We start from the raw sequence: 24841 nt of genomic DNA, 5'->3' as shown, positions 1-24841 counted from the left end.
ATGTATCCATACACTCAGGTAGACATAACCTTCAGAGGTGCCTAATCAGACAGCTGATGGCTACCGCCTTCGGATCCAAAGGTTGCAGGGTCGATTCCCACCGCCTGCTGTAGTACCCTTGAGCAAGGTACTTACCCTAAACTGCTCCGGTAAAATTACCCAGCTGTATAAATGGATAAATTATTGCAACGTTTGCATTGTTAGTCACTTTGGAGAAAAGCGTCAGCTAGATGAATAAATGTAGTAAAACTGCCTTCTGAACTTAACAATGTTGAGTTGAGTCACACTTGGAACGGGCAGTGCTTGTCAAGGACCTTTTAGAGCCCAGCTTCGAGTGTTTGTGTTGAACGTATTATCTGTTTTTTTCTTTTTCCGTGCGTGCCTGTTTCTTGTCAAATCAGCTGCAGGCAAAAATCGATGTTTCCAAGAAAGACCTTCTAGCTCATCCTACTGTGGATTGTTAAATTGTAAGGCTTAGACACTCAAAGAACACCGACCCTTCTTGTAAGCACACCTATGGCTTTAGATTATCTTGTGCCGCTGTTCTCGGTCTCACTACTCTTAAATCACACCACCTGTCCACACATTCCATACGAAAGCGTTCCCAAAGTCTTCCCAAGGGGGTGACGCCGGTCACAAGTGAAATGATGAAACTTTGGAGATGATATGAAGCTGGTCAAGAAAGAGATCAAAATTAAACTTTGTTACCTAACAAGTATTGGGTGTTTTATACTAAGTATTTTTGACAGATTACAGGAGTCGCAGTCATTTTTCCATAAAATTGTCAGACAAACTGCATTTATTTATTTAACGCAGACAGGACGGCCAAGACAGCTGAGAGGATCATCGGCGGACCGGTGCCTATCCTTCAGGTCTTGTACCAGACCAGAGCGAGGAAGCGGGCAGGCAAAATCATCACTGATCCCACACACCCCAGGCACAAACTCTTCACACTTCTCCCCTCTGGCAGGCGTTACAGAGCACTCTCCGCCAGAACAACAAAACACAAGAACAGTTTTTTCCCTCAGGCATCGCCCTCATGAACAGTTACACTCCCTATAGGTCTCCTATCGGTACAATATATGCCATCAATTTTGTAATGTACTTATTCTTTGTTACTCTGTAAATATGCTATTTATTTATTCCGTGTCTATGTCCGCTATCTGTCTTTATTGTCTGTAATACTGAGAGCACCAAGCGGCACAGTAAATTCCTTATGTGCATCAGCACACTTCGCAAATAAAACCTCATTCTGATTCTGATTCTGATATTGGCTGTGTCCTTCCTGGGTGTGTCCCCTCCCCCTCCAGCCTTGCGCCCTGTGTTGCTGGGTTAGGCTCCGGTTCACCGCAACCCCGCCTGGGAAAAGTGGTTTCACCCAGTGTGTGTGTGTGTGTGTGTGTGTGTGTGTGTGTGTGTGTGTGTGTGTGTGTGTGCAAACTGGATGTAAGAACTCAAGTATAGTACAGTACAGTACTACTTTCAGAGGTACCACTCATTTCTCTACTGTACAAATATCTAACTAAACTCAGAGCTTCCGTGATTAACCATTTCAAGAAGTCGTGTTTCCTGCTGGAGCTGAAAAATCCACCATAGTTTGGCTTTTGTTAAAGACTGGTTATCCCAGCTGATTCATCACAATAATAAAAGCTATAACTTGCATAACTATAACTTTCATTTTGCAGACATATTATACTCTCTACGCATCAAGAGTGAAAAATAGTCTGTTATCAGGAGTGAACCTGAAGAGTTCATATTAATAAGAGCTTGGTTGTTCTATAAAGCTTTTTAGACAAGTACAGCTGTGATTTTTCTTTTTCCTTCTGAAATGAAAAGTAAACACTCTAGGAAGGGTAATTGCATGTTGACTGATCAGGAATGCGCTAAAGTAATACAATGTGAGTCCAGAAACAATGACAGTAATAACAGCAGAGTATGTTCATTTTCAGCCTGGCAGTGAGTGGTCCTCACATGACTATTTGCTCTGAAAGGGGTCTGCGGTTGCCATGGGGACCCCAAGTGTCCACAACGCTGGTCACCCGTGGAAACCCGAGGTGGTGGGAGCGGGGATCGCCGGGAGGTGCGACATTTTTAATTCTTAAAAAAAGAAAATCAAAAAGGTACCAATCAATGATGAAGGGAAAACTTAAGATGCATAGTTCTCATTTCAGAAACGAACTTGACTCTTAGTTTGTGTTGAGTGAAATAGTTTGAGAAAAAGGACCGTGAAGACATCTTTGCACCACAAAGTGAAAAGCAATACGCTGATGTGAGGCAAAAGACCGAAGGTCGTGAGTAGTTTGTTTCTCTTCGTTAACTTACTTTGATATGCAGTTATTTAACAACGGGCTCCAGTTTCCTTCGAACTGAGTTGGATTTTAACCCAGCTCACAGTCTACAGCCTACAAACACACCAATGCTACCCACCACAACGCAATGCAGCTCATTATTATTAGTAGTATTGTTAAGAGTAATTAATGTTAGACAAGCAATTTTGTAATAGTTTACCAATATTTACAGCTTGGTTAAGGGTTTTTAAGGTATGTTTTCACTTATCCTTTTTATGTTAAAATGGTCCTATGTACAATTTTGCATAAAAGTTTAACATGCATGATTTTTATATGTAAGTCTTATATACATTATCTAAGTTCATACTATGTATACCGAAATACAGTGGTAGGCAGGTTTTCTTTATAACAGGCCTGACTGTGTTTTATAGTGTGCTGTACTGTATAAACTGTGTGGAGTGTCCTGCCACGCGTTATGAGTGTGAAGTATTTTCAACAGGCACTCCAAGTACATTTGTAACCTTTTCATTTAAAAGCGGAGTTCAGCGTGGGTGTTGAACATAACATATCAGTATTAAAAGATAAGATTTTCATGGAAATTTGCTGGTGTGATAGTGACTGAGAGACTCATTCCAGACATGCGTAATAATCCATAATGAAAATAAGATTTTTCTCTTTCTCTTTCAACCTGAGAGGGGGGTGTGGTGGTGCAGCGGGTTGGACCACAGTCGTGCTCTTTGGTGGGTCTAGGGTTCAAGCCCCCTTGGGGTGCCTTGCGATGGACTGGCGTCCCGTCCCGGGTGTGTCCCCTCCCCTTCCAACCTTGCATCATGTGTTGCCGGGTTAGGCTCCGGCTCCCCGTGACCCTAATGGGACAAGCGGTTTAAGACGGTGTGTGTGTGTGTGCGTGTCTTTCAACCTGTGTTTCAAATTAAATAATGTCTCCATGGGCAATTCTTATCCCTAAAATCAAACACAGCCATATCCCTAAAAATGTATTCTGTGGTGTCATCAGTGCAGGGATGGTGGACCTACAGTAGATGTATGCGACTTGATGCTTCTTTCAATACTTCCCCTCTTTCAATAGCTTCTTTCAGTCACTTTGTTGTGCATAGTGTCGACGGTACAACGAATGACCAAAATTAAAATATAACATGTTTGGTTTTAAAACGATTTTGAAGTGAGAAGATGCTAATAGATGCAGCAGGCTGTTCTTGGTAGCAGTGTGGGTTGGACAGCTGCAACGAGGGAGTCGCATGAGTTACAGAGTGGGTGTATATAGATGGGATATACCACAGTTATGGAAACATCAGCATATGATTCAGTGACCAGTGTGTACACCAGATGGGGACAGAACTGGGATGCATATGCGCTGCAGCCCTTCGGGAACTGCGGAAATGGGGGCCTTATAGCGGTTCCCAGTTTGGCTATAATATCAGAACAAAGTGTCACAGTGAGAGATGCAGCCATGCAGTCGCTTATGCACTGGAAGTGCCTCGTGCCTGCAGCTCAGGTGAGACATTCTGCATGAAAACCACAAATAGCCTTGTTTAATAATTCATGTCGTCACATTCTCCTTTGATAATCTCACCCCTCACAGACCCTCTTGCGCTGGTATTGCACGTAAAAATAAAGGAAGGGACTTGCGGTTGGTGGACGTAACAATACATCGATGCAAAACTGCGTTAAATTAAGACCACACCATATTTAAAGTACACCGCACTTAGTTTGTCTTCCATGAACAAAAGGCGAATGAAGTTGACGCAGCAAAGAGAGCTGTTGGCAGTAGTTGGTCCATCGCTGTGCATCATTGCTAAAATTCTCAACGGAGGGCAGACCTGTGAACAGAGTAACTGGAGCTATTCATGAGTGATGTACTAGAGGATACAGCGTGCGTGCTGTCATGCTATGACACTGGTCTGGATCGCTATCCTTGGCGTCTAAGGGGAGACTCGAACTCTACCCTGAGCATTGTCTCACACTGACTTTCCTGTTCCTATTAACGTTGTGTCCTTGCTGAATAAAAGCGGAGCCATGCACCGAATGGGCAGAGCAGCATGGCTGGTTGACGCACAGCGGCGTGAAGACAAGCGGATGGAGGCCAGGCTGGCTGGGGGGCTGCGGCAGCTGGATGAGGCCTGTCTGTACCACATTAGTACCTTAACAAGGGAGCAGCGCCGATTGACTCGGGACCTGGGAACAACTGGAACAGGTGCAGCTGTGATGTTGAGTGTCTTTGTGTTTCTGTGGCATGGTGTGCCAGTGCTCTCACACCTCTTAAATGTTTTTTCTCCCCCCCCCCATAATCTTACAATTCCACTACGAATTCAGGAAATCTTTGCAGGAAGAACGTATTCAGCCTGCAGTCACAACCTTGGGGCCGTAATGACGGTCACCAAATGCCGTCATATCGGAAGACTGTGCTACCTATAATCCCACAAAAGCCAGAAAAGCACAGGTGAGAAATGCAGAAAATAATGCAGAAAATGTCTTGTTAGGTCTCACATGCTGAATCACTAGACTAAAGACAATACAGAAAGGAACACAGCAGTTGAGCATCTTTGTGCGGCTGATTCTTAAGCACGAACTGCGCTAAACCTTACTTTTAGCATCTCATCTTAACTTCTTCATCTTCCAATGAATGTGCTAGGCATGGAGTACATCTTCCTCGCCTGCAGTGAGCTGACGCATCAAAAACAAGTAACCAGTTTAACTGGGTTTAAGGGGTACTTTGGGCCAATTTCTGTTTAAATTTAAATTCCAAAACATTTTTGCTTAGATGTAAGAAGCATATAATTATTTGTCTTGCTTAGAGGAATGTACTTGATAGTTACTTCCAGTTAAACACACATCAATAAATGTCTGTCTGCCTTGAGGTTGGACCACTATTACCTTACCACTGGAAGATCCCATGTTCCAGCCCCATCTCCTGCTTTTTTAATTTAGTGCAAGGAACACACCTCGAATTGCTCAAGAAAAATTACCCAAATTCAGGGGCAAATAACTGTATGTAGCCTTATGTGGTACAAAACACTTGTAAATCACCTGGGACAAAGGTATCAGTTACATGAAATAAATAAATTAGTAACACTGGTTGTTCTATTTTTGTGCAGTTATTCATCTCATCTATAGTACATTACAGGGTTAGCAAAGACAGTACAGTTAGTGGCTGTATTGATGTGCAGCTGGAATTCAATTTATGTGACAGATCCCTTAATTAATGGTGGGTTCTGAGTTAATTTGTTGGGAAGTCGATAACTTTTGCACTGCATATGTGTTAGGTTCTGAAGTGTGAACTGCAGAGTATTTACCAACAAAGATCAGCTTGTTCACGTTTAACTCCCTTTGAATTTCATTACATAAAGGCAAACAATGCAGGAACTTCTCGCTTTTGTAGATTCAGTGTTTAACTCAGGTACTGTCTCCATCAAAGCTTCTTATTGTATCTAAAACACAGCAGGATGGGCAGCATGTTAATTATAAATGCTTTAACAGAAAACAACTCTTTATAAGTATACCAGTTTTGGATAAATTTATACAGATAACACTCAAAGCAACTGATTTTCTTACTGCAGATTCATAATACTATGTGTTCTTGTACAATAGATATTGATTCTTCTAGACAAATTTTCTAAACTCGCAAGTTAATAATAAAGGCCATATTCAGATTTTATGCTATTCTTTTACAGGTCTCTGAACCCAGTGTTGCGAAACGCTGGCTGGACTTCGACTGGGCTACAGACCCGGGTCCGGGAGTTCATAGGTGGTAGAGGGGTGAAAACGGTGGGTTCTGTGCTGCCAGTCTGCCTGCCAGATCTCAAAGGGCAGAGTGCCGATGGGCCAAACACAACCGAACTTGGGAAGAAGTGTCAGGGTGAGACGAGTATTGAAACAGACAGCAGGAAGCAGACAGAAAAAGAGAAAGGTGTTCTTTCAACCCCACCTCCTTTCCAGGAGCTGGCCCCAGATGGAAAACTAAGAACTGTCTACACTCTTCCCAGCTTTGCCCAAGCTCTTGCAGAAGCTCGAAAAGCTCGCTACCTCCGCCTACGTGGCCGCCCCCTCTGCGAGAGGGAACTGTCTATTGAGGAGATATTCGCCAGGACCCCCACTGAAAACTGAACAGGCTGACCCCAAAACCCCTGTTGAGTTTTTGACCATCTTTCGACCTTGCATTGTCTAGCCTCTATGACTCAGCGTCTTCAAGCTGCCTCATTGTGTAGCAGTCATTAATTCCTATGTATATTCCAGTTTTAGGAATAGCTTAATATTTTCCAGAAAAAAAAAATCAAGGCGTTTTACTCATTTTATAGTATAGCACACTCAATGATAATTATAACATTAAAGAATATCTTAAAGTATGAATAAAATTTGCAAACACCTGTAATACCTCATCGTTTTGTGTTCGATCTGTGGGGAGGCTCTCCCATGTGCTCACGCTCTTGTTCTGGGTTTTCTTTGGGTGCTCCAGTATCTTGCTAACATCCGAAGACATGTTTCAGGTGAATGGCTGTTTCAAAATTTTAAATCTCTTATTTTGTATTTGTTGTGTGAATCACTCTGTCTGTGTGTGTGTGTGTGTGTGTGTGTGTGTGTGTGTGTGTCACTGCTCTGCGATGGACTCGCATCCTGCCCAAGGTATACCCTGCCTAGGACCCTATGCTTCATGAATAGCAGCCAGACCACTGTGATCCTGCATTGGACAAATGGTTAATGATGAATCAATAAAAGAAATATCAAATAAGAGTAAAGCTTCATAACAAATCATCTTACAGCAATAAAAAGCTGTGAAATGAGTAAAGAACAAATCTAACAATATTACAAGCATATATCTGTACAGACTTACCTTGTATGATTAAGGTGCCTTTTTCAAAAATAGAGATACTGTATACATATCTGATAGTATAACACAATTATTATAATTATAGTTATAATTATTATTGTTAATAATAGTAACAGTACCGAATAATAATTCAGGGGAGCTGAGAGCATAGAGGTGGGAGCTGCTGCCTTTTGATTTGAAGGTTCCAGGTTCCACTACCACTAAATCACAATCCATAAAAGCTATAACACATTACATTTATTCATTTAGCTGACGTTTTTCTCCAAAGCAACTTAGAATGTTAAGGTTACAATTATTACAATCTTACATACAGCTGAGTAATTTTACTGGAGCAATTTTAGGTAAGTACCTTGCTCAAGGGTACTACAGCCAGAGGCAGGCTCAAACCTACAACCTTCGGATCCAAAGGCAGTAGCTCTAACCACACAGTACAGAAGTGTCGAACAAAAGAGATTTTTGATCCCAGTTGTGTTCATAAGTTGAGATGCCATTGTACCGTATATTTTATACATTTTGCTCCAGGGTGCCTTGAAATTCCTAAAGTGTCATGATACTTTGTGCACATTCAAGGGCTCTAGTGCCAGAGGCAGTAAAGCAGCCCCACAGCTTTCTAAAAAAATATTCAGGTTTCTCTGAGAACATTTTGGCAGAGTTTTTGTCTCAGTAAGGTGCCTTTGGGCTTCCAGCCATAGAACACATGTTGTTTCAGTGTCGGGGGGGCGGTGGTGCAGTGGCGCAGTGGGTTGGACTGGGTCCTGCTCTCCAGGGGGTCTGGGGTTTGAGTCCCGCTTGGGGTGCCTTGCGATGGACTGGCATCCCATCCTGGGTGTGTCCCCCCCCTCCAGCCTTATGCCCTAAGTTGCTGGGTTAGGCTCTGGCTCCCCGTGACCCTGTATGGGACAAGCGGTTCTGAAAATGTGTGTGGGTTGCAGGTTCACATCCCAGCTGTGATACCCTTGAGCAAGGTACTTACCTTAAATTGCTCTGGTAAAATCACCCAGCTGTGTAAATGGGTAACACTGTAAGTTGCTTTAGAGAAAAGCATCAGCTAAATGAATAAATGCAAGTCCATTGTATTCTCACACTGATGGGAGATATAGAGTCAACAGCTGTCCTGGAATGTGTCTTTGGACCATAGGAGAAAGTGCTGATGGACATGGGAAGATGCAAACTCCTCAGAGATGGAGGACTGGACTCAAACTCATGGGTGAAGCCAGAGACCAGGCCTGCACGTGTAATGAGCAGTTGATAATCTGGGCTTGGTTTTCATTTAGATTTCCTCTGTATTTGAAAAGATATGGCAAGAATTTGGCATGTTTTGTGAAAAAAAAAAATGGTGAATTTTTGTTACTGGGTACAGTATGGATTTGCCCCCTTAACTGATTTTTCAGAGAATTCTCTTCAGGAGCAGACCTTCGGGAGGGAATCGGCTCTGGCATGCAAGGGAAGCCTTTGCAGATTCATTTTTGGTATTTTCTGAACCCAACATAATCACTGAGCCTTTCTTTAAAAATAGGGAACTAGAAAATCCACAACACAAAGATGTAAACAATTCAAAACTGCGCACTGTTAAGCCCTGTCACTATTAAGTTTCTCATTTTAAAAAAATCGTTTTTTTAACTCTGTAAACACTAATGTGTGTGTGGATTCCGCCTTATCAAAGTCTGCAGTCGAAGGCAGTAAAAGCGAACACGCCGTAACGACACCGTCACACGTCCCGTGAGCTCGAGCACTCGCACGTGCCGTCGCCGAGGTGAGCGAACGGTGTGTGTGTGCGGAACCCCTCCCCTGAGCTCCGAGGGCGGGGTATCCGTGTCCGAACTTCCGCCACACTCTTCCTACTATGTGTCCGCGGCTTGCGTCACACGTGACGTAGGAGCGCCGTGCACGTCGGCTGAGAGAAGCAGTCATGACCTTTGTGAGGAGCCCGCTCGTGCGGTCCTGCGCTCGGCTGCGGTTGCTGCGGGCTCTCGGAACGCGCTCAGTGCCGACGCCGTGTTGCGCGCGCGGGTCGCACGCCCGCGCGCGCCCTTCCGAGGCCGCTGAAGTGGAGCTCAGCCGACTGGAGGGAGGGGACGCCGGTAGGGCGAGGCGAGGCGAGGCGCGAGCGCCCCGCACGCGCACCTGACCTGCTGTCCGCGCAGCCACGTTCCCACCCCGTCGCACCGCCCCTTTCTTTCTTTCTTTCTTTCTTTTCTTCTTTCCTTCTTTCCGGCTTCCGCCAACACGCACGTCCAAGACTTCATACATTTCCTCCACTTTGGTGTGGTGGTTGAAACAACGAAGCGGAGTTTAATCCTGGTGTTGAGAAGTGTCACATCACCCCCGCTTCGTTTAAACCGTGCGAAAATACTCATCTTGATGTATCGACACACTTATGTGCCAAAAATGTGTGTTGATTCACTTGCTTTAGAACTTATACATCATTCCTGTTGTTTGCCCCGCACAAAGAAACCAGTAGTTCCAGTAAAAAAAAAAAAAAAAAAAAAAGTGTCCAAAACCAAGCATAATATTGAGAGAATAATCAAACTTTTTTTTTTGACTAACCTTTTCTATACATTGAAAATAGCACCCGAAGGTTAAGTAGTTAAAGCTTAGCGTCAGGTGTCCTCCAGGTAACGTGTTTGTGGAAAGTTTTAGCGACCGAGTCACTGGGTTGGACACTGCAGCTGCTTTCACTTATTCAGGTGCTGACTCAGCACCATATTTCATCTTTTCAAATGGAGAAACTGTGAACCGATCAGGTTGCGACATGCAGCCAGCAGAGATGGACGTGTTATTCGTGGAAATCTGCTCTTCTCCCATGGAGGAGAAAGCGCTGGAGTTGGTGTTTTCCCGTGGCTCTTGGGGAAAACCATGGGAGATGTCACACGTTGTCTTTTCTCACCTCACTACTCTCTAGACGGTCGATTCCCTTTGCCTTGGAGCACTGTGCTCAACAGTGTATCATCCCAGCGGGAAATTAATGCTCCTATGTCTGCCTTGTCATGGGAACAGAACTAGGTTTGCCTGCCGCATATTAACATGAACATTGCAGGGCCTTCGTACGGTGTAGTATTTCCTTAAGCCTTGGCCACCAAAGGATGTGGATGAATGCGTAGCTGTGGAACACACAGTTGGGCGTACTTCCGCGTCTTCATGCTGAGGTATTTTTGTTCCTTTTCCGGGCATCTCTCTCAGAATAATACTTCTTTGTGGCATCTTGGAAGCTTCTGTAGGCTTTGAGAAGGAAGAGTCTTCCAGATCAACCAAAAATCACATCCCAGGGCATGCCAGGTTATGATGGAGGATTCCACAGCTGGTTTATGGTTTACCTACAGGAGGGGTATTCACAGGAAGAGACATGTATATTTCAGAAGCCATGACCTTCACCGGTCATGCTTTGCTGTGTGACCCTTTCCTTTTGTTTCTATTTCTATTACCTTCTTATGTATAAAAAGCTGGCTTTATGCAAGCACTCACTTTTAGAGTCTGTCTCTGTCTGTCAAGGGATTGCGGAGGTGTTGATGAGTCGCCAGAGAGCGAGGAACTCCTTGGGAAAAGCGTTTGTGTCTCAGGTAAGGCCCGCAAAGCGATGCCGTAAAGCAAAGACCCAACACAGCGGTCTGCTAAGGAGGAGCAACGTGAAAGTTTCACGCTGTGCCGCAGATGCGGGAAGCGGTGGCCACGCTGCGTCACGACTCCGCGGTGCGGGTGGTCGTGGTCCGAAGCACGGTGCCTGGAGTCTTCTGCGCCGGTCAGTGCCTCCCTGTCACAGTCTCTGGACAACCAAGTTTAGCACAGTACTGTCACCTTCTGCTCTTATGGGTACTGCGCTTTGTACATCCTGAAGGTCTTTTATAACGTAGCACGTCAAGTCCCGTAGCGCTGAAAGAGTTGGAGTAAGTCTTGTGAAAGTATGACTCCCTGTTTGCCTCTTTGGAAGGAGCTGATCTGAAGGAGCGTGCTCAGATGACCAATGCAGAGGCTGAACACTTTGTATGTGGGTTGCGCTCGCTCATGAATGAAATTGGTGAGGGTCTCTTTGTGATCTGTAGTGTTGGGCCAAAAAGGCTGATCCACCTCCATGTGTGCTTGCGTCTTTGTTCATTGCGCTGCTTATTAAATTAATTTGTCCTGAACTATCTCAACACATGATTTCCAATCACTGTATTGCTTTCAGTGTGAAACTGGGAAAGGAGTGCATAATATAAATGTTATAAAACTCTGTAGTTTGTGTGTACAAACATTTGAATTCCTAATTTGTAATGACTATCATGATTAGGTTTATGACCTGTTAGGAATTGCACAGGAATCATGATTTCATAGCACCGTTTCTGACATTTTAACCGCTTTCTTATGTTTTAATTTGGTCTGTGTCTTTAGCCTTTTTGCCCATGCCCACCATTGCTGCACTGGATGGCTTTGCGCTTGGAGGGGGCCTCGAGCTAGCCTTGGCCTGTGACCTTCGTACTGCTGGTCAGTGTCAAGTAGAGGCTTTGGGGTCTAACAGAAAAATTACAGCAAGTCCCAACAAGCCACTTATACTATTCCCCAATTGCGAGTATGTTGTTGCATTTTTGTACACATGACAGATCACCACCCTTCTCTCTGGAGTAGAAAATTTACTATGTTGTGTTACATGCCCCAGACAATTAAAAAAAAAAAAAATAAATATATATATATATATATAACACTAATAACGATCAAATTTCTCTACTTTTTTAAAGCTCCAATTTAATTGAAATACAGCATAGAGCTCTTAAAAAATGTTGCCAGTGGTCACTTCTAGCTTTGAAAAGTATGAGAGGAAGGTCAGCTGGAGTCCACGCTGTTGGTAATTGGATTACAGCTTTACAAGTCCTCGCATCTTTTTTATTCCAGCATCCACAGCCCAGATGGGTCTGATTGAGACCACAAGAGGACTGCTCCCAGGAGCAGGTTAGAGACATTTACATTAATTCATTTAGCAGATGCTGTGGAGTTAAGAGAAAATCAAAGTGCTTCTCACCAGCAGATGGGGAGATGTAGATACAGACATGCTATTCTTGAAGTTAGTCCAATACCACTGTTTAACCAGTATACTCTCCACGAGTAGCTGTATGTAGAACTGGTAGAGTTTTTTCAGAGAAATTTTACTGAAATTCAATTCTGACTGTAAAAAAATAGAATATATTAATTGGTTCTTAAAATGTTGACTGTTTATGGCTAATTACAAGTGGTAGCGGTGAAAAATGACCCAGCAACCACTTATAAAGACAGTTTTGAATAGCTTCTGAATGGATTTCATTATCAGCACTTTGGAAGTGGTGTGAGAGCAGTCCTCTACACCAGCTGTGTTTCACACTGTAAGCTGTAACAGTGGTGCCTTAGATCAAGTGAACTGTTCTTCTTCCAGGGGGCAGCCAACGCCTCCCTCGTCAGGTGGGCTTTGCAGTGGCCAAGGAGCTCATCTTCACTGGGCAGCGTGTGGGGGGCGAGCGGGCGCTACAGCTAGGCCTGGTCAACCGGATGGTGGAGCAGAATGAGGCTGGAGATGCTGCCTACCGAGAAGCACTCCAGCTGGCCAGAGAGATCCTGCCTCAGGTGTGGACTTGTGTCTCTGTAACATGTCTCCTTTCAGCTGTAGTCTCAACTGCCAGAGTAGTGGATGGGGTGGAGCTTCAGAAAATTATGTGCGACCAGGCATTTGCAGCATGTGTTTCAGGGTGAGCGGGTCAAATTATGAACCGTATGCAAATCTTCTGGCAAAAGAGTCTTCGGAATATAAAAATACAGTGGTATCCTTGGTACAGTTTTCTCTTCTGCTTTATTGGCATGACTGATAGAATGAATGACTTAGTAACATCTTTAAGTGAATAAGTAAAACCATACCAGGGCAGCACAGTCCTCGACTGTAGATTCAAATCTAGCTCGGTCTATGGGGAGTTGGCATGCTTTCCCTGTGTTGATGTGGGTTTCTTCCCACAGTCTGAAGATGTTTCAGGTGAATTGGTGACTATTGTACCTATAGCGTGTGTATGTGTGAGTGAATGTGTGTGTGATTTCCCTGCAATGGACTGAGGTCCCATCTAGGGTCTAGCCCACCTCATCCCCTATGCTTTCAGGATCGGCTGAGGACCACTGCGATCCTGAATTGGACAAGAGGTTACTGACAATGGATGTTTCATAATGGTTTTCAATTAAAAGAGTACAAAAATACAAATGAAAATATATTATGGTTCATGGTGTGTATCATGGGTTTTTCTCTCGCCTACCCAGGCACCTATTGCAGTCCGGATGGCAAAAGAAGCAATGAACAGAGGCATTGAGGTTTGGTTTGAGATCGTCATTGTTTCATAGCTCACTGGTCTGTGATACCAAATCACTAATCATATTTAACTATGAAATGAATTGTGAGTGCAGTCTGATAGTTATCCTTATACTCGGTGTTCTGCATCTCTTTGTTTTCTTCTCTCCTTCTCTGATTGTAGGTGGATATCAGTACTGGAATGGCCATTGAGGGGATGTGTTATGCCAGGGTAAGACATCTTGTCAAAGAATCAATGCGGTTCATGAAAACTTCGCACAGCATGAGCACTGTTGCCGGACTCGATTTTACAATATGTTTTACGCGCATCTAAACCATGCTTTATGCCCTATGGGCTGTCTTACTGGCTTGAACTGGTTTGCACTCCCCTTGCAGGTCATTCCCACACGAGACAGGCAGGAGGGAATGGCGGCTTTCATTGAGAAGAGACCGGCACGCTACACAGGGGAATGAAGGCGTTTGCAAGCCTGCTTTTTTTTCCCAGCTGCCGTGAGTTCAGGTCTGGCAGTCAAACCTTGTGCTGCACTGGGTGAAGAGAGATATACGGCTTATTTCTGCTGGTTTGTGTCCTGTGGGGGCAGTTTTTGATGACTTTCTGTTGTTGTGCGCATAGCGGAATACATTACCGTAGTGTGCCAGAGGCTTATGGTAATTTATTCTGCATATGACTTTCCACACGAGTAGAGCATCTGCAGCATATTAATGTGATTTAGCGAGATTTAGGGCATCAGTGGATTTATTACGAGAAGTTTTACGGCTTGGTGTTATGATAACAGGTATGTGGTTGAAGTGTTAAGGCTTGTACAATTTTGTGCTCTTCTAGTTCCCAGTATAAATACTCACTTTGTTCCACTGTTTCTCATCAGAAGGTCAAATTTTGAATTTCTGCACAATTAGTTTTGTACCATAATAAATAACTGAGGATACATCTGTAATGTAAATAACTGAGGTTTGTTATTGTGGCTTTAGAGAATCGGCAGTTGGTACACAAACGCTTTCATGAAAGGACACCTTACAAGTGCAATTAAATGGGGTATGCATTCTTTATTTCCTAAACACCTCTAACAAATCATTTCTCAGCAGCAAAATGTAATATTCACAGGAGTTTCATCTGGACAACACCCATATTGAGGCTAAGCGTACAAAATAAATATGGATAAATAGTTCACCATTAAGGGAAATGCATACTGAATGCATGACACAAGTGTTTAAAACCCTTTAGAAAGACAGGGCAAAACATGCGAAAGGTTTGCTGAATAAACATTTTTTTGCATTTGATAGACATAGCTCTTTATTGTATGTTTTCAAGAACAAAACTAAAACCCAGCTTTATACAAAAATACCAGATTGCCAAGGTAGCATGCTTTTGTTGAAAGTGGAACAGATGTTGAGGACTCATGATTGGCTTCAGTTAAATTACTAGCTGCAAAGCTATTTACTTTTAAGATTTAAGGGTATTATCTTGATATTTCATTTAATATACTGAAATCCATGGGTATTTTAAATTGTTTTCAATTTATAACTACAAGCAAGCCTCATCAGTATATGTGCTGGCATTTCATATAAAGCACAATGTAAAATGCAATAAATCGCTGACTAGATTTAATGGAAGTATGTGTCTTTGAAATGCTGAACTGGCTTCTGTAATGTACCATCTATCAGTTTGGTTACTTGTTACTCTTCAGTTTATTTCCTTACCTTTCAAAAGTACTTGCTTCACTAGTCAGTGATATTAAAAACCTAACTTTGTCTGATTTAAGTACTTTACATTTAATTACACCATTCGATTTGCAAGAACAATTACATACTGTGGAAGCATTGGATCTATAAATGGGCACTGCTGACTTGATTTAACTAATCAAATGGGACTGACAGCAATTATGGAATGCAACAAATGACACAATAGTGATCCGTCCACCCTTGTACAAAATGATTCTAAAGCGAGTAGCTTTCAGTTCATCTCTAAGCTACTGGACTAAAATTTTCCTGGATTTTATTTATGTCATGGTTTCTTTTTGTCCATGAACAAATAAGTTAGAAGTAGCACACCCTCCCCCTTTATTCTGGTAGTTTCACATGACACACTCAGTCAAAATAGCAGGCTTGATCTACAGCTGTAGACATTAAAAAACTTTTCATTCTTGACATGCTGTTGGACGTACCTTATGTACAAAATGCAACAATCTAGCAGTAAACACAAATCACTTCCAAGAACTTACAGAAATATACATCTTTAAAAAATTGTATATGTTTCTTCTATAATTTTAACAATATTTATTGCCATTTAAGTCTATAAGGAACTATATACCTTATAGGCAACTTTTATAGAGGAAGAGGACTGTAGGAAAAAGCAAAGAAAGCATTAAGAGGCTTAAGACACACTAGTAGCCTGGGAGCACATGCCATCATGCACACTCTTCAAGATGCAACATGGCTCTCAAAGGTATGGGCCAGCTTCATTAGGCCTGTAAGCTTTTTGACAAAGCTGAAACAGTAGGGGTAAAAAAAAAAAAGACTTTCACATATGGCCAAATGCATTGGGGTCATTTGCATTTCAGTCACATATACTCAACTTCCTTGTAAAATAATACGTAATATGAACAATAGAAACATAAATGTTGACAGCTCAAATGAAATCCAACTGAATGTTCAGTGTGTGCAAAGAAATGATCTCCAGTCATGTTGCCCCCTAGTGACAGTTCAGGGTAACATGAAAGGAGCAGAAAGGAACACGTGGCAGCCAGCAGGTCATCTTGGAACCTCTTCACTGTCTTTTCTATTTTCCCCGTACACACTCGAGACACTCTCTACATTTCCAGTTATGTTCCCTGCACTGCAACTCTGGGAGCAGAGGAACCAGTAGGCTGGGGCAGATGTCATGGAATATCCTTCTCTGGAATGCAAAGAAAAAAAGAAACTTCTGTAGTGCAAAGTAAAGTAACTGCCTTAACCTCACGTGCCTAACTAAATGAAACAGACTGCTTAACTGGACATAAAGCTGGAGTAGCTTTCTTGAATGTTCCTAAACTCTTCAAAATGCTAAAGCAGCTCCAAAGTCAGACTTAAAAGTATGGCTCCTGTGGTCTCACCTTTGCGGGTGTCCTGATGGCACTGGCAGCGGTGAGATGGTGGAGGGATCGGCTGGCCTGTGCGGGCCCTGTGTCGCTCCAGGCTATCCAGGATGCTCTCAGCCAGCCTCCGTACATCACTGTGGGTGTCAGGGTGGGTCCTCACCATCTCCAGCTGCTGCAGGCCCCCTTCCTCCAGCAGCATGCTGCAGTAGCGAGATGCTGGCAGGGACACTCGTAAGGCTTAGTGCAGGGCATTGTGTGCAAAAGATCTATTCATGTCCCTGGCACATTGTTAACCTGTGATCTTAAACTGATTTAAAACACTGAACTCCCTCACAATGGATTAACCTGAGCCTGTGTCTAATCCCTTATCTGCCACTTCCTTCTTCAGGGAGGTGTCTGTGGGAACCACTCACCATTCTTGCTGCAGACATGCTGCATAGCCCAAGCAGCCCAGAGCTGAACCCCAGGGGTCCTGAAGCACTCCAGTAGGGGGAAAAAGGGGTTGAAGGACCTGACCAAGGCAGAGAGGGGAAGATGACACTTCACAGCATTTATTCTAAGTCCTATGTCTGCATTGGCTTCCTACAGCTGCTGGTCAAAGTCAAGGTGCTGATTACAGCCCACAAAACCATCAACAGATCTGCTGGATATCTGGATGTCTACAAGACCTGTTCACTTGCTACACCACAACCAGACTACAATGCTCCTCTACCTCTGCACATCTGGTGGTCCCATGCACAAAAGATCCAAAATCAAAAGCACAAAAGTTTTCGGTTCTGCATCCAATGTGCTGGAATGACCTCCCCCTCTCACACGGAAATGCTGAATCTCTCTCTACATTTACAAAGGGTCACAAATTCACCTTTGTCATACTTACTTACCCCTTGATCTTGTAAATGCAGGATAAAGATGTAGTTTTTAATTTGTTTAATAATGGAAAAGCCTTTATGCAGTTAATCCTGTAATGTATACTGGTTCCTTTGGTAGTATGAGATAAACTGACTACTCAAGTATCACATGTCTGCATCCAGACCTCTCCTCCTGTTGATTTACATTGCAATTACATGACATTGCACTTTTTGTATTGTTCTTTGAGGTTGTTTGGAGAAAAGCATGTTAAATGAATACATGAAAATGTAAGAAAAACTATAAAATGCTTCATTATATAGTATCAATTACATTTACTTAATTAGCTGACACTTTTCTCCAAAGCAACTTAGGTCACAATTATTACATGCTTACAATCATTTACCCATTTATACAGCTGGGTAATTTTTTTTACTGGAGCAATTTAGGGTATTTGCCTTGCTCAAGGGTACTACAGCCGGAGATAGGGATCAAACCTACAACCTTTGGGTCCAAAGGCAGTAGCTCTACCATTACGCTTCCAGCTGTCCCACAGTTAACAATGACAATTACATATATTACATTATATTGTCTGTATAATTTTAGGTATTTTCAGTGCTGACACAAAGGTAGTGAAACCACTTCCTCCTGAAAGGAACAAGGGCATGCAACAAGACACCTGTACAAACACAGTGGGGGTTTACTCCAGATAAACAGCTCAGAGCACTAAAGAGTGATTTTCTACTGTATTTTAAGGAAAAAGAAGGTAACAATGAAAACTAGAAGAAAATGCAATTTGTTTCAATGGAAAATGTCAAACGTACTTAAAATATACATTGCCCATTTTTTTTTTTAAGTAGCCTTTAGTATGATTTTCTCTTATAGTAACTGCTAATAGAAGTCTTTGGGAGAACCATTTTAAGCATCCAGACACACTGACCTGTACGCAACCATCTCAACCTCAGGTGTAGGCCATTTCAAGATGGCAGCATGCTGGAAGGCAAAACCACAACCAATGGCTGAGATGCATAGAAAATACAGACAAGAACTACAAATATAAATGTGAAATGACTGTACCAGTTGATCCAGCAACATGGAACGGAGAGACAGCCCTAATGTCCACATAGCTTCCCCCCTGGAGGTCAAGTGGGCTAGGATTCCAGCAGCAAAGTAGCTGACTTCCACCTCAGGGCTGTGCAGCAAACTGCGGATGTGGTCCAAGAAGCTTTGAACCATCAACTCTGAGTGAAGCTCCCCCACCTCAGCTATGTTGTTCTGGAACACAGAACACAGGTCTGGCAGAGTCACATGCAAGATACCAGCGCACAATTTCAGATCCTGTGAAATACACCGAGTCCCACAGAATCACAGATGTGGTGCACAACACTGAAACTTCCACAGATCCAATTCACTACAGGCTAATACTTAAGCATCTGCTTTTCACTACTATAACAGTGACTGTGGCCAGGAGGTGGACCTCCACCCACACACAGAAAGTTAACAAAACTCACCAGCAGGCCTAAAACCTTCTGCTGTATAGAAGACTCTGAAGGGAAAGACTGCAAGGGGCAAGGAAAAACATGTTTATTTCTCTAGAAATGTTCCATGTGAAATAAATATTCAGTATGTAGTAAACATGTGTGCGGTGTACCTCTAGGACTTTGATAAACAGTTCTAAGCCTTGGTTCTCAATGAAGTGGCGACAGGTAGTGGGTGACTCATCAGTCAAGTTCCAGAGTGCGCTCAGTGTAAATTTGAGTGTGGCATCCACTATGCCCTGGGCCGTCTTCTGACGGACTATGTGAAGTAGTTGCTGTGGAAAGGGAGGGACAGAGAGAGAGACAGGCTTCATGCATGGTTCTTCTATGATGTTCACTTCTTAAGGTCATTCCAAATGCTCAATTTGGCACTCGGGGAGCCCTCAGCCTCACCTTCACAATGAACAGCTCTGCACCCAGCTGAGCTGTCTGCTCTGTGGACAGCTGGAGAGAAATTGGCAGACAAAATAAGTCCAATAAAACATTTTCAGCTCTGCCTCTACCCCTCTGATAGAACTCGATCCATAATTCCATATTTTCCTTAAGCCTTATTCAATCTTCATAGCTGTCAGGAGCTGTTCATTCCTACCAAAATGACTCTCAGTGATGTACATCTCACCTTGGCTGCTAGTATTGAGATGATGGCCACTGCCATTCTCTGCATATTCTGATCCTCATGGTTGCACAACCACTGCATGACCAGCTTGGCTGCTTCAAACCTGAAATGCAGAGATCCGAACATAAATACATTCTAACCCCGAAAAGTACTTCTAAACATTTTGTTTCTTATGTAGTAAAATGTTTGATGGTGACGTTATTGCCTTTGCTGACCTCTACAAAACATACATCATACAGCCACTGATGACATTTTGTGTGCTCCGTGTCCAGAAACCGATTCATAAGGGCAAGGTGACAATCCTATAATATATAATCATTAAATTCTGGAAACATCCTGGACCACTATAGAAAATCACTAGAAATAAATTGACCTATTGAATGGGACTTCCTGTAGGATGCGATCACTGCAAAGGGAGAGCAAGCAGTTTTTTTGTAGCTGAAAAGCAGAAAAAGAAAAACTGTCAGTGAATGCAAATTCTGTAAGCACAATAACATGTCAGTCACATGCTGCCTGGTAAAGCTTATTTCATTCCTCATTCTGATCAATGAAATAGCTCCATAAAACACTGACTTCGTAGATCCTATTGTACAATGCGCCACCGATCCTGCTATGCATAAAAGGAACTTGCCGACAAGGAACCCATAAACGAGGAGAAACAGGATGTTCAAATATCACAGGGATGCTAATCTGGTTTCACTAGTTCTCTTTAGCAAGATACAAGTTGTGTGTTTTCTTCTAACAATGCAGTGTTAAGTCAAGTTCAATAACCTGCTGATGGTTGGGGAAGTTCCTCATAGCCTCCAGCAGCAGCTGGGTGACAGTGCCAAGCAAGTGGACAGGCATTCCTGCAGCAAGGTCCTGCTTGGTCAGGTTGAAGACGCAGGCGCTGGCTGCCAGCTGCACGTGCAGCGTCACGGGGTGGTTCTGCATGCCTAACACCACCAGCTAAAGACAGGGCAAGGCTGGTCACATTATGCCATTTCTCATAGGGGTACAATACAATGAGGCTTGTTAGTGACAAGGTATGGTACGGGAAAGACTTTTCTTGCAAAACAACCTTTAGGATGTCTGGCCGTGGTTTCTCCATCACATGAGTGTGGTTGAAGAGGTGGAAGAGGGCTTCCCGCACAAAACATTCCCGCTCTGTATACCTTCTGAGGGCTTCACAGATCTGGGTCTCATTTGCCTCCCCTGTCACCTGCAGTCAGAACACATGCATGGAAATTTGCAGACACACATATATAGAATCATATTAATTTAAAAGATCATTTATATTGAGTCCAGATAGTGTGCGCACGCGCACACACACACACAGAGAATGAAAATGCTTGTCCCAAGTGGGGTCGCGGAGAGCCGGATCCTAACCCGGCAACACAGGGTGCAAGGCTGGAGGGGGAGGAGACACACCCAGGACGGGACGCCAGTTCATTGCAAGGCACCCCAAGCGGGACTTGAACCCCAGACCCACCAGAGAACAGGCACAGGCCAAACCTGCTGCGCCACTGACGGGGGAGTTCAGAAAGTGTTTCAATTAAAAAAAAAACAATGGAACACTATATTTTTTTTAAGCGAATAACTACGTACATAAAAGCAAACACCAACCAAAAATGCCAAAAAAATAAAACATAAAAATAAACAAACATAAAAACAAATAAATAAGCAAACAAGCAAGCCAACTTGGACTTCTCACCTTCAAGCTGCCCTCCCCAGACAGGAAGTCAGAGAATCCAGCATCAGTTGCCAACAACCCAACAAAGGTCATGCCTGGTCTCTGCTCCACAAAAGCCTTAACCGCCGCATCAGTGACCTGCTTGCGCCCAGACACATCCAAGGAGACAAGATGAGGCAAGATGCCTGGCTGCTCCAACAGCTGCCGTGCCACATCGGAAGTGAACTGCTTGTCGTCCGAGATGTCCAGGTGCTGTAGGCCATCGAGCTGGCTGAGTACAAAGAGGAGCTGGGCAGTGGTCATCTCCAGCCGTTTCAGCTGATGCATGGTGAGGTAGCGCAGACGCGCTCTGCAGCCCAGCAGTGGTGTCAGATTTGTAACAGAGGTGTTGGAGATGTCCAGACTTTCCAGGCGCGGGAGAGTGCATACATCAGCCAACCCCGAGTCGTAGAAGTCCACGTTGGCCACGCTGAGTGAGCGCAGGGCCTGCAGGGAGCTGAAGCAGCGGCGGTTAGGTTCCTCCAGTGACATGGTCAGGCCATTCAGCACGAGTCGCTGCAGGCTTTCCTGGCACCCCTTGTTGGATGCCAGCCCCCGCAAGATATCGGCAATGGTCAGGTCTGCATTGACCCTTGATGCATCGAGCTCCAGCAGACGGTGTGGACACAGGGCACGTCGGAAGGCTTCCGCTGAGATGCGGGCGGTCCGTATGCAGGCGCGACGCAAACGCAAGTACTGACTGCTGCGGAAGATGCCCACTGTGCTGTCATTCAACAGCCCTGGAACAGCACGACAATCTGTTTACATATTTTCACAGCCACTTTAAAACCACAGTGATGCTTAATGAAAAAATGCAAAGCTAATCTCTAATAAAAGCCAATTAAAATCATTACAGCCTTGATTAAGACAAACATAAAATGTTAATCACTTAGAAGCAAAGTTGCAGAAGCAAACCTGTGTGCACCTGTATTGAGATAAAAACAGGCCAAAGACCTAGCAGATCTCACCCTCAGTGGCCATCTTGCACAACAGCTGGTCAGCGAGCTCCTGGGGGAAGATGAGAGACTCGCGAAGACACAGGGACCCATCAGCATGCTTCTCACAGAAGCGTTCAAGGTTTCTGCTCACGTAAGACAGGGATAAATCTGTCAGGGATGCTGGAGATGCCTCATCCTGTAAGGAATACGTCATCCATTAGCACTGTAGTACATTTCTTTCTCATTAAGAAAAACAAGTCCATACTCGAAACACACGGCACTTGTGCTTCTTTTTAATAACAAACACCCAGGTAGGTATGAACATGACACAAGCCACAAAGACATACCCACAGCGAACCTAGAGCATGGACATTTTATGTACATTCCCATACATTAAAGCAGAGCCATTTCTGCCTTCAAAGCATTTTAAATTTCACACTTGTAGGGAGCAAAACAACAAATTGCAGAACCTCAGGTGCAAAGTTTCTCTGGACATCTCATTAAAAAAAAAAAAAAAATCACAACCTACAAAAAGCATACATATTGTGTTTTACCACGGACAACAAATTGATCCTTCCCAAATATGCACACAGAAGTACAGGTAGTCCTCAAGTTATGACATATGTCACTTATGACCACCTGGATTTGCAACGCTGTTCCATAACCCTTATATTATTTACGATTCCAGAGGTTTGACCGTAACATCTAATGATGACCGCTCCATATGCTGTACGACGACATTGGCTGGCTTCCTTATTTGTTACAGTTTGGGTATCAGTCAGTGTTTGGGTGACTAGAAGTGACTGTGCTGTTTACAAAACTTCTCGTTTATGGTTCCCTTCAAGTCACTTTTTATTTAAAATGGTGAGCAAAAAAAGTGAGTGTTATAGTATTGCTGAAAAAAAGCAAAAGACAACAGACATAAAAAATAAAGTGGAAATAACAGTGCGGAACGAAAAGAACGCTCTGTTGTACTTGCTAATATTACTGTATATTAGTATTATTTTAACATAGTGTGAAATCTGTGAAAAACTCATTATACAATGTAACACTCGTGCATGTTGTTCGTATACCCTTATGGTTCATATCATTATATTGATAAGGGGATTTCTGACTTATGAACAGGCTGTTGAAAAGGAACCCCACCGTAAGCCGAGAACCACCCGCGGTCCCCTGGAGAGCACAGTTTAACATACGAAGAAGGCGCCGAGACATTCGGCTTTCTTATACGAGATGTCCGACCCGTTTATCCATCAACAGGAGGGCATTTGCTGAGATCTACTGCCAATAAAAACATTTAAATGGTATCCAGTAATTAAACTCTCCGTGGGGAACATCCATGGCCCAAAGGCGCGGCAAGAATTTCTCATGCCTACTATCAATATCGACATGATCATGGAGAAAGCAGGTACAAACCAAATAACATCACATTCATTGTGAGGTCAGCAGGTTGACACTGGTTAGCACTGCTGTCCTACAGTCAACAGTTTCTGGATTTCAATCCCGTTCCCTTGATCAAAATACGGACCTTGGCTTGAATTGAAGAAGTGGGTATACCCCGCATTATCAATAATACGCAAATCACAGCAAAGTTGATTATCCATCGCTGTGAATCACCTTGGCTTGGACAAAGAAAGGTATGAGATAAACAAAGACTGCTAATGAGACAACACCTCAGGCTGAGGTCCACACACTGACAATGTGTCCGTAGCGGTTAAGGTTCATCCTCTTTCCAGAAGCGGCGATGCGTGTCCAGCTCACCCCCTCCTACACACCTCTATACAGTGATCCAACACGTGTCCGGCAGGTTCCACGATTACATCCAAATAAATCCAGCCCAGCTAAGTACATTAATGCTAATCTAATTGGATTATGGCCTGAAGGCCAGCTGTACAGGTAGTAAGTTAGGAGAGCACATGTTCTGTAAAATCACTCAAGGATATCCCTTAGGTGTACATAAAGAAACGTTTAGAGCACTGGGTGATGATGATGCTGTCCAGATATTGGTGATGGAGGGGGAGGCATCTCAAGTCCCGTTCTTTCAATGAGATTATTATTATATACATCATGATCATCACATCATCCCTCGCTGTAACAGTGCCCGACTGAAGCAGCTCAACACACACTCGATCGGAGGTGAAGGAACCCCGCCAGTCCATCATCATGTACACCGAAGTGGAAGGCCGACCAGACTCACTCTGTACACACCGACACGTCACTTCAGCTCCTCCACATTCCGGCACAGACACACACACAGTACTAGTGATTGTGGCGAGCCCCACAGTAGAGTAACGACAGCCAAACGTAAGGAAATTTGGCCCCTGAGACACTTACCATTTGGAAAAGGATCAAATTCCGGCCGAACCGGTACGTGAAGAGCGAAAATCCGAATATAACTTCTTGTTGTATATTACGTATAGTATACCACTCACTGCCAGGGCTCTGAGATGTGCGAGTATCTAGCCTAGCGCTGGCTAACTCCTCAGCAGTAACACGGCGAGCACTGCGAGGCCTTCGGCTGCATCGTCTCCCTCAACTCCGTCCGAAAATCGGCATGTCACGCCTGAAAAATTGACATTTTCTCGGCGAGATGAGGAAACACAAGTTCGCGTCGGCTGCCGGGTAAACAAGGTCACGACACCGGAAGTGGTACGCGTCGCGAGGCGGCACGCGGACGGGCTGCGCTTCTGCGGTCCTT

The 24841-nt window shown here is 43.8% G+C and overlaps 3 protein-coding genes across 4 annotated transcripts; 2 read left to right on the top strand and 1 right to left on the bottom strand.

The window, feature by feature from the left end:
* The first annotated feature begins 2047 nt into the window (after positions 1 to 2047).
* Positions 2048 to 6481, top strand: ccdc190 (coiled-coil domain containing 190). The gene is made up of 4 exons (XM_018734253.1): positions 2048 to 2120; positions 4316 to 4500; positions 4620 to 4746; positions 5978 to 6481. The coding sequence occupies exons 2-4, from the start codon at positions 4323 to 4325 to the stop codon at positions 6408 to 6410; spliced, it is 738 nt and encodes a 245-aa protein (XP_018589769.1). The 5' UTR covers positions 2048 to 2120; positions 4316 to 4322; the 3' UTR covers positions 6411 to 6481.
* A 2506-nt stretch (positions 6482 to 8987) lies between these two features.
* Positions 8988 to 14725, top strand: echdc2 (enoyl CoA hydratase domain containing 2). The gene is made up of 10 exons (XM_029254870.1): positions 8988 to 9212; positions 10621 to 10688; positions 10780 to 10867; positions 11057 to 11143; positions 11497 to 11589; positions 11995 to 12051; positions 12509 to 12696; positions 13372 to 13422; positions 13584 to 13631; positions 13796 to 14725. Exons 1-10 carry the CDS (start codon positions 9041 to 9043, stop codon positions 13871 to 13873), a joined length of 930 nt encoding a protein of 309 aa, XP_029110703.1. The 5' UTR covers positions 8988 to 9040; the 3' UTR covers positions 13874 to 14725.
* A 486-nt stretch (positions 14726 to 15211) lies between these two features.
* zyg11 (zyg-11 family member, cell cycle regulator) lies at positions 15212 to 24774 on the bottom strand. 2 transcript variants are annotated; one of them, XM_018734307.1, is made up of 15 exons: positions 24478 to 24774; positions 22174 to 22339; positions 21188 to 21945; positions 20555 to 20695; positions 20266 to 20442; positions 19868 to 19932; positions 19498 to 19597; positions 19272 to 19322; positions 18992 to 19153; positions 18852 to 18899; positions 18418 to 18615; positions 18281 to 18333; positions 16908 to 17005; positions 16510 to 16710; positions 15212 to 16313 (listed from the first exon to the last, which is right to left on the bottom strand). In XM_018734307.1, the coding sequence occupies exons 1-15, from the start codon at positions 24478 to 24480 to the stop codon at positions 16297 to 16299; spliced, it is 2238 nt and encodes a 745-aa protein (XP_018589823.1). In that variant the 5' UTR covers positions 24481 to 24774; the 3' UTR covers positions 15212 to 16296. The 2 variants fall into 2 exon arrangements, with proteins under 2 accessions (XP_018589823.1, XP_018589824.1); XM_018734308.1 differs by having other exon boundaries at positions 22174 to 22286.
* Between the last annotated feature and the right edge of the window lie 67 nt (positions 24775 to 24841).

The sequence above is a fragment of the Scleropages formosus genome, chromosome 9 (genome assembly GCF_900964775.1).
Source record: "Scleropages formosus chromosome 9, fSclFor1.1, whole genome shotgun sequence".
Lineage (NCBI taxonomy): Eukaryota > Metazoa > Chordata > Actinopteri > Osteoglossiformes > Osteoglossidae > Scleropages > Scleropages formosus.
Note: the sequence above shows the minus strand (reverse complement) of the source record. Positions and strands in the feature narration are given on the sequence as shown.

Bases quoted from the DNA above. Each gene is read 5' to 3' on its own strand.
- ccdc190 (XM_018734253.1), top strand. From the start codon at position 4,323: ATGCACCGAATGGGCAGAGCAGCATGGCTGGTTGACGCACAGCGGCGT. The intron at 4,501-4,619 runs GTGCAGCTGTGA...CTACGAATTCAG, and splicing joins CCTGGGAACAACTGGAACAG to GAAATCTTTGCAGGAAGAAC. The intron at 4,747-5,977 runs GTGAGAAATGCA...ATTCTTTTACAG, and splicing joins CAAAAGCCAGAAAAGCACAG to GTCTCTGAACCCAGTGTTGC.
- echdc2 (XM_029254870.1), top strand. From the start codon at position 9,041: ATGACCTTTGTGAGGAGCCCGCTCGTGCGGTCCTGCGCTCGGCTGCGG. The intron at 10,689-10,779 runs GTAAGGCCCGCA...GCTGTGCCGCAG, and splicing joins GAAAAGCGTTTGTGTCTCAG to ATGCGGGAAGCGGTGGCCAC. The intron at 10,868-11,056 runs GTCAGTGCCTCC...CCTCTTTGGAAG, and splicing joins GCCTGGAGTCTTCTGCGCCG to GAGCTGATCTGAAGGAGCGT.
- zyg11 (XM_018734307.1), bottom strand. The intron at 19,598-19,867 runs GTCAATTTATTT...TCTGCATTTCAG, and splicing joins CAGGAAGTCCCATTCAATAG to GTTTGAAGCAGCCAAGCTGG. The intron at 19,154-19,271 runs GTGAGGCTGAGG...CCCTTTCCACAG, and splicing joins CAGAGCTGTTCATTGTGAAG to CAACTACTTCACATAGTCCG.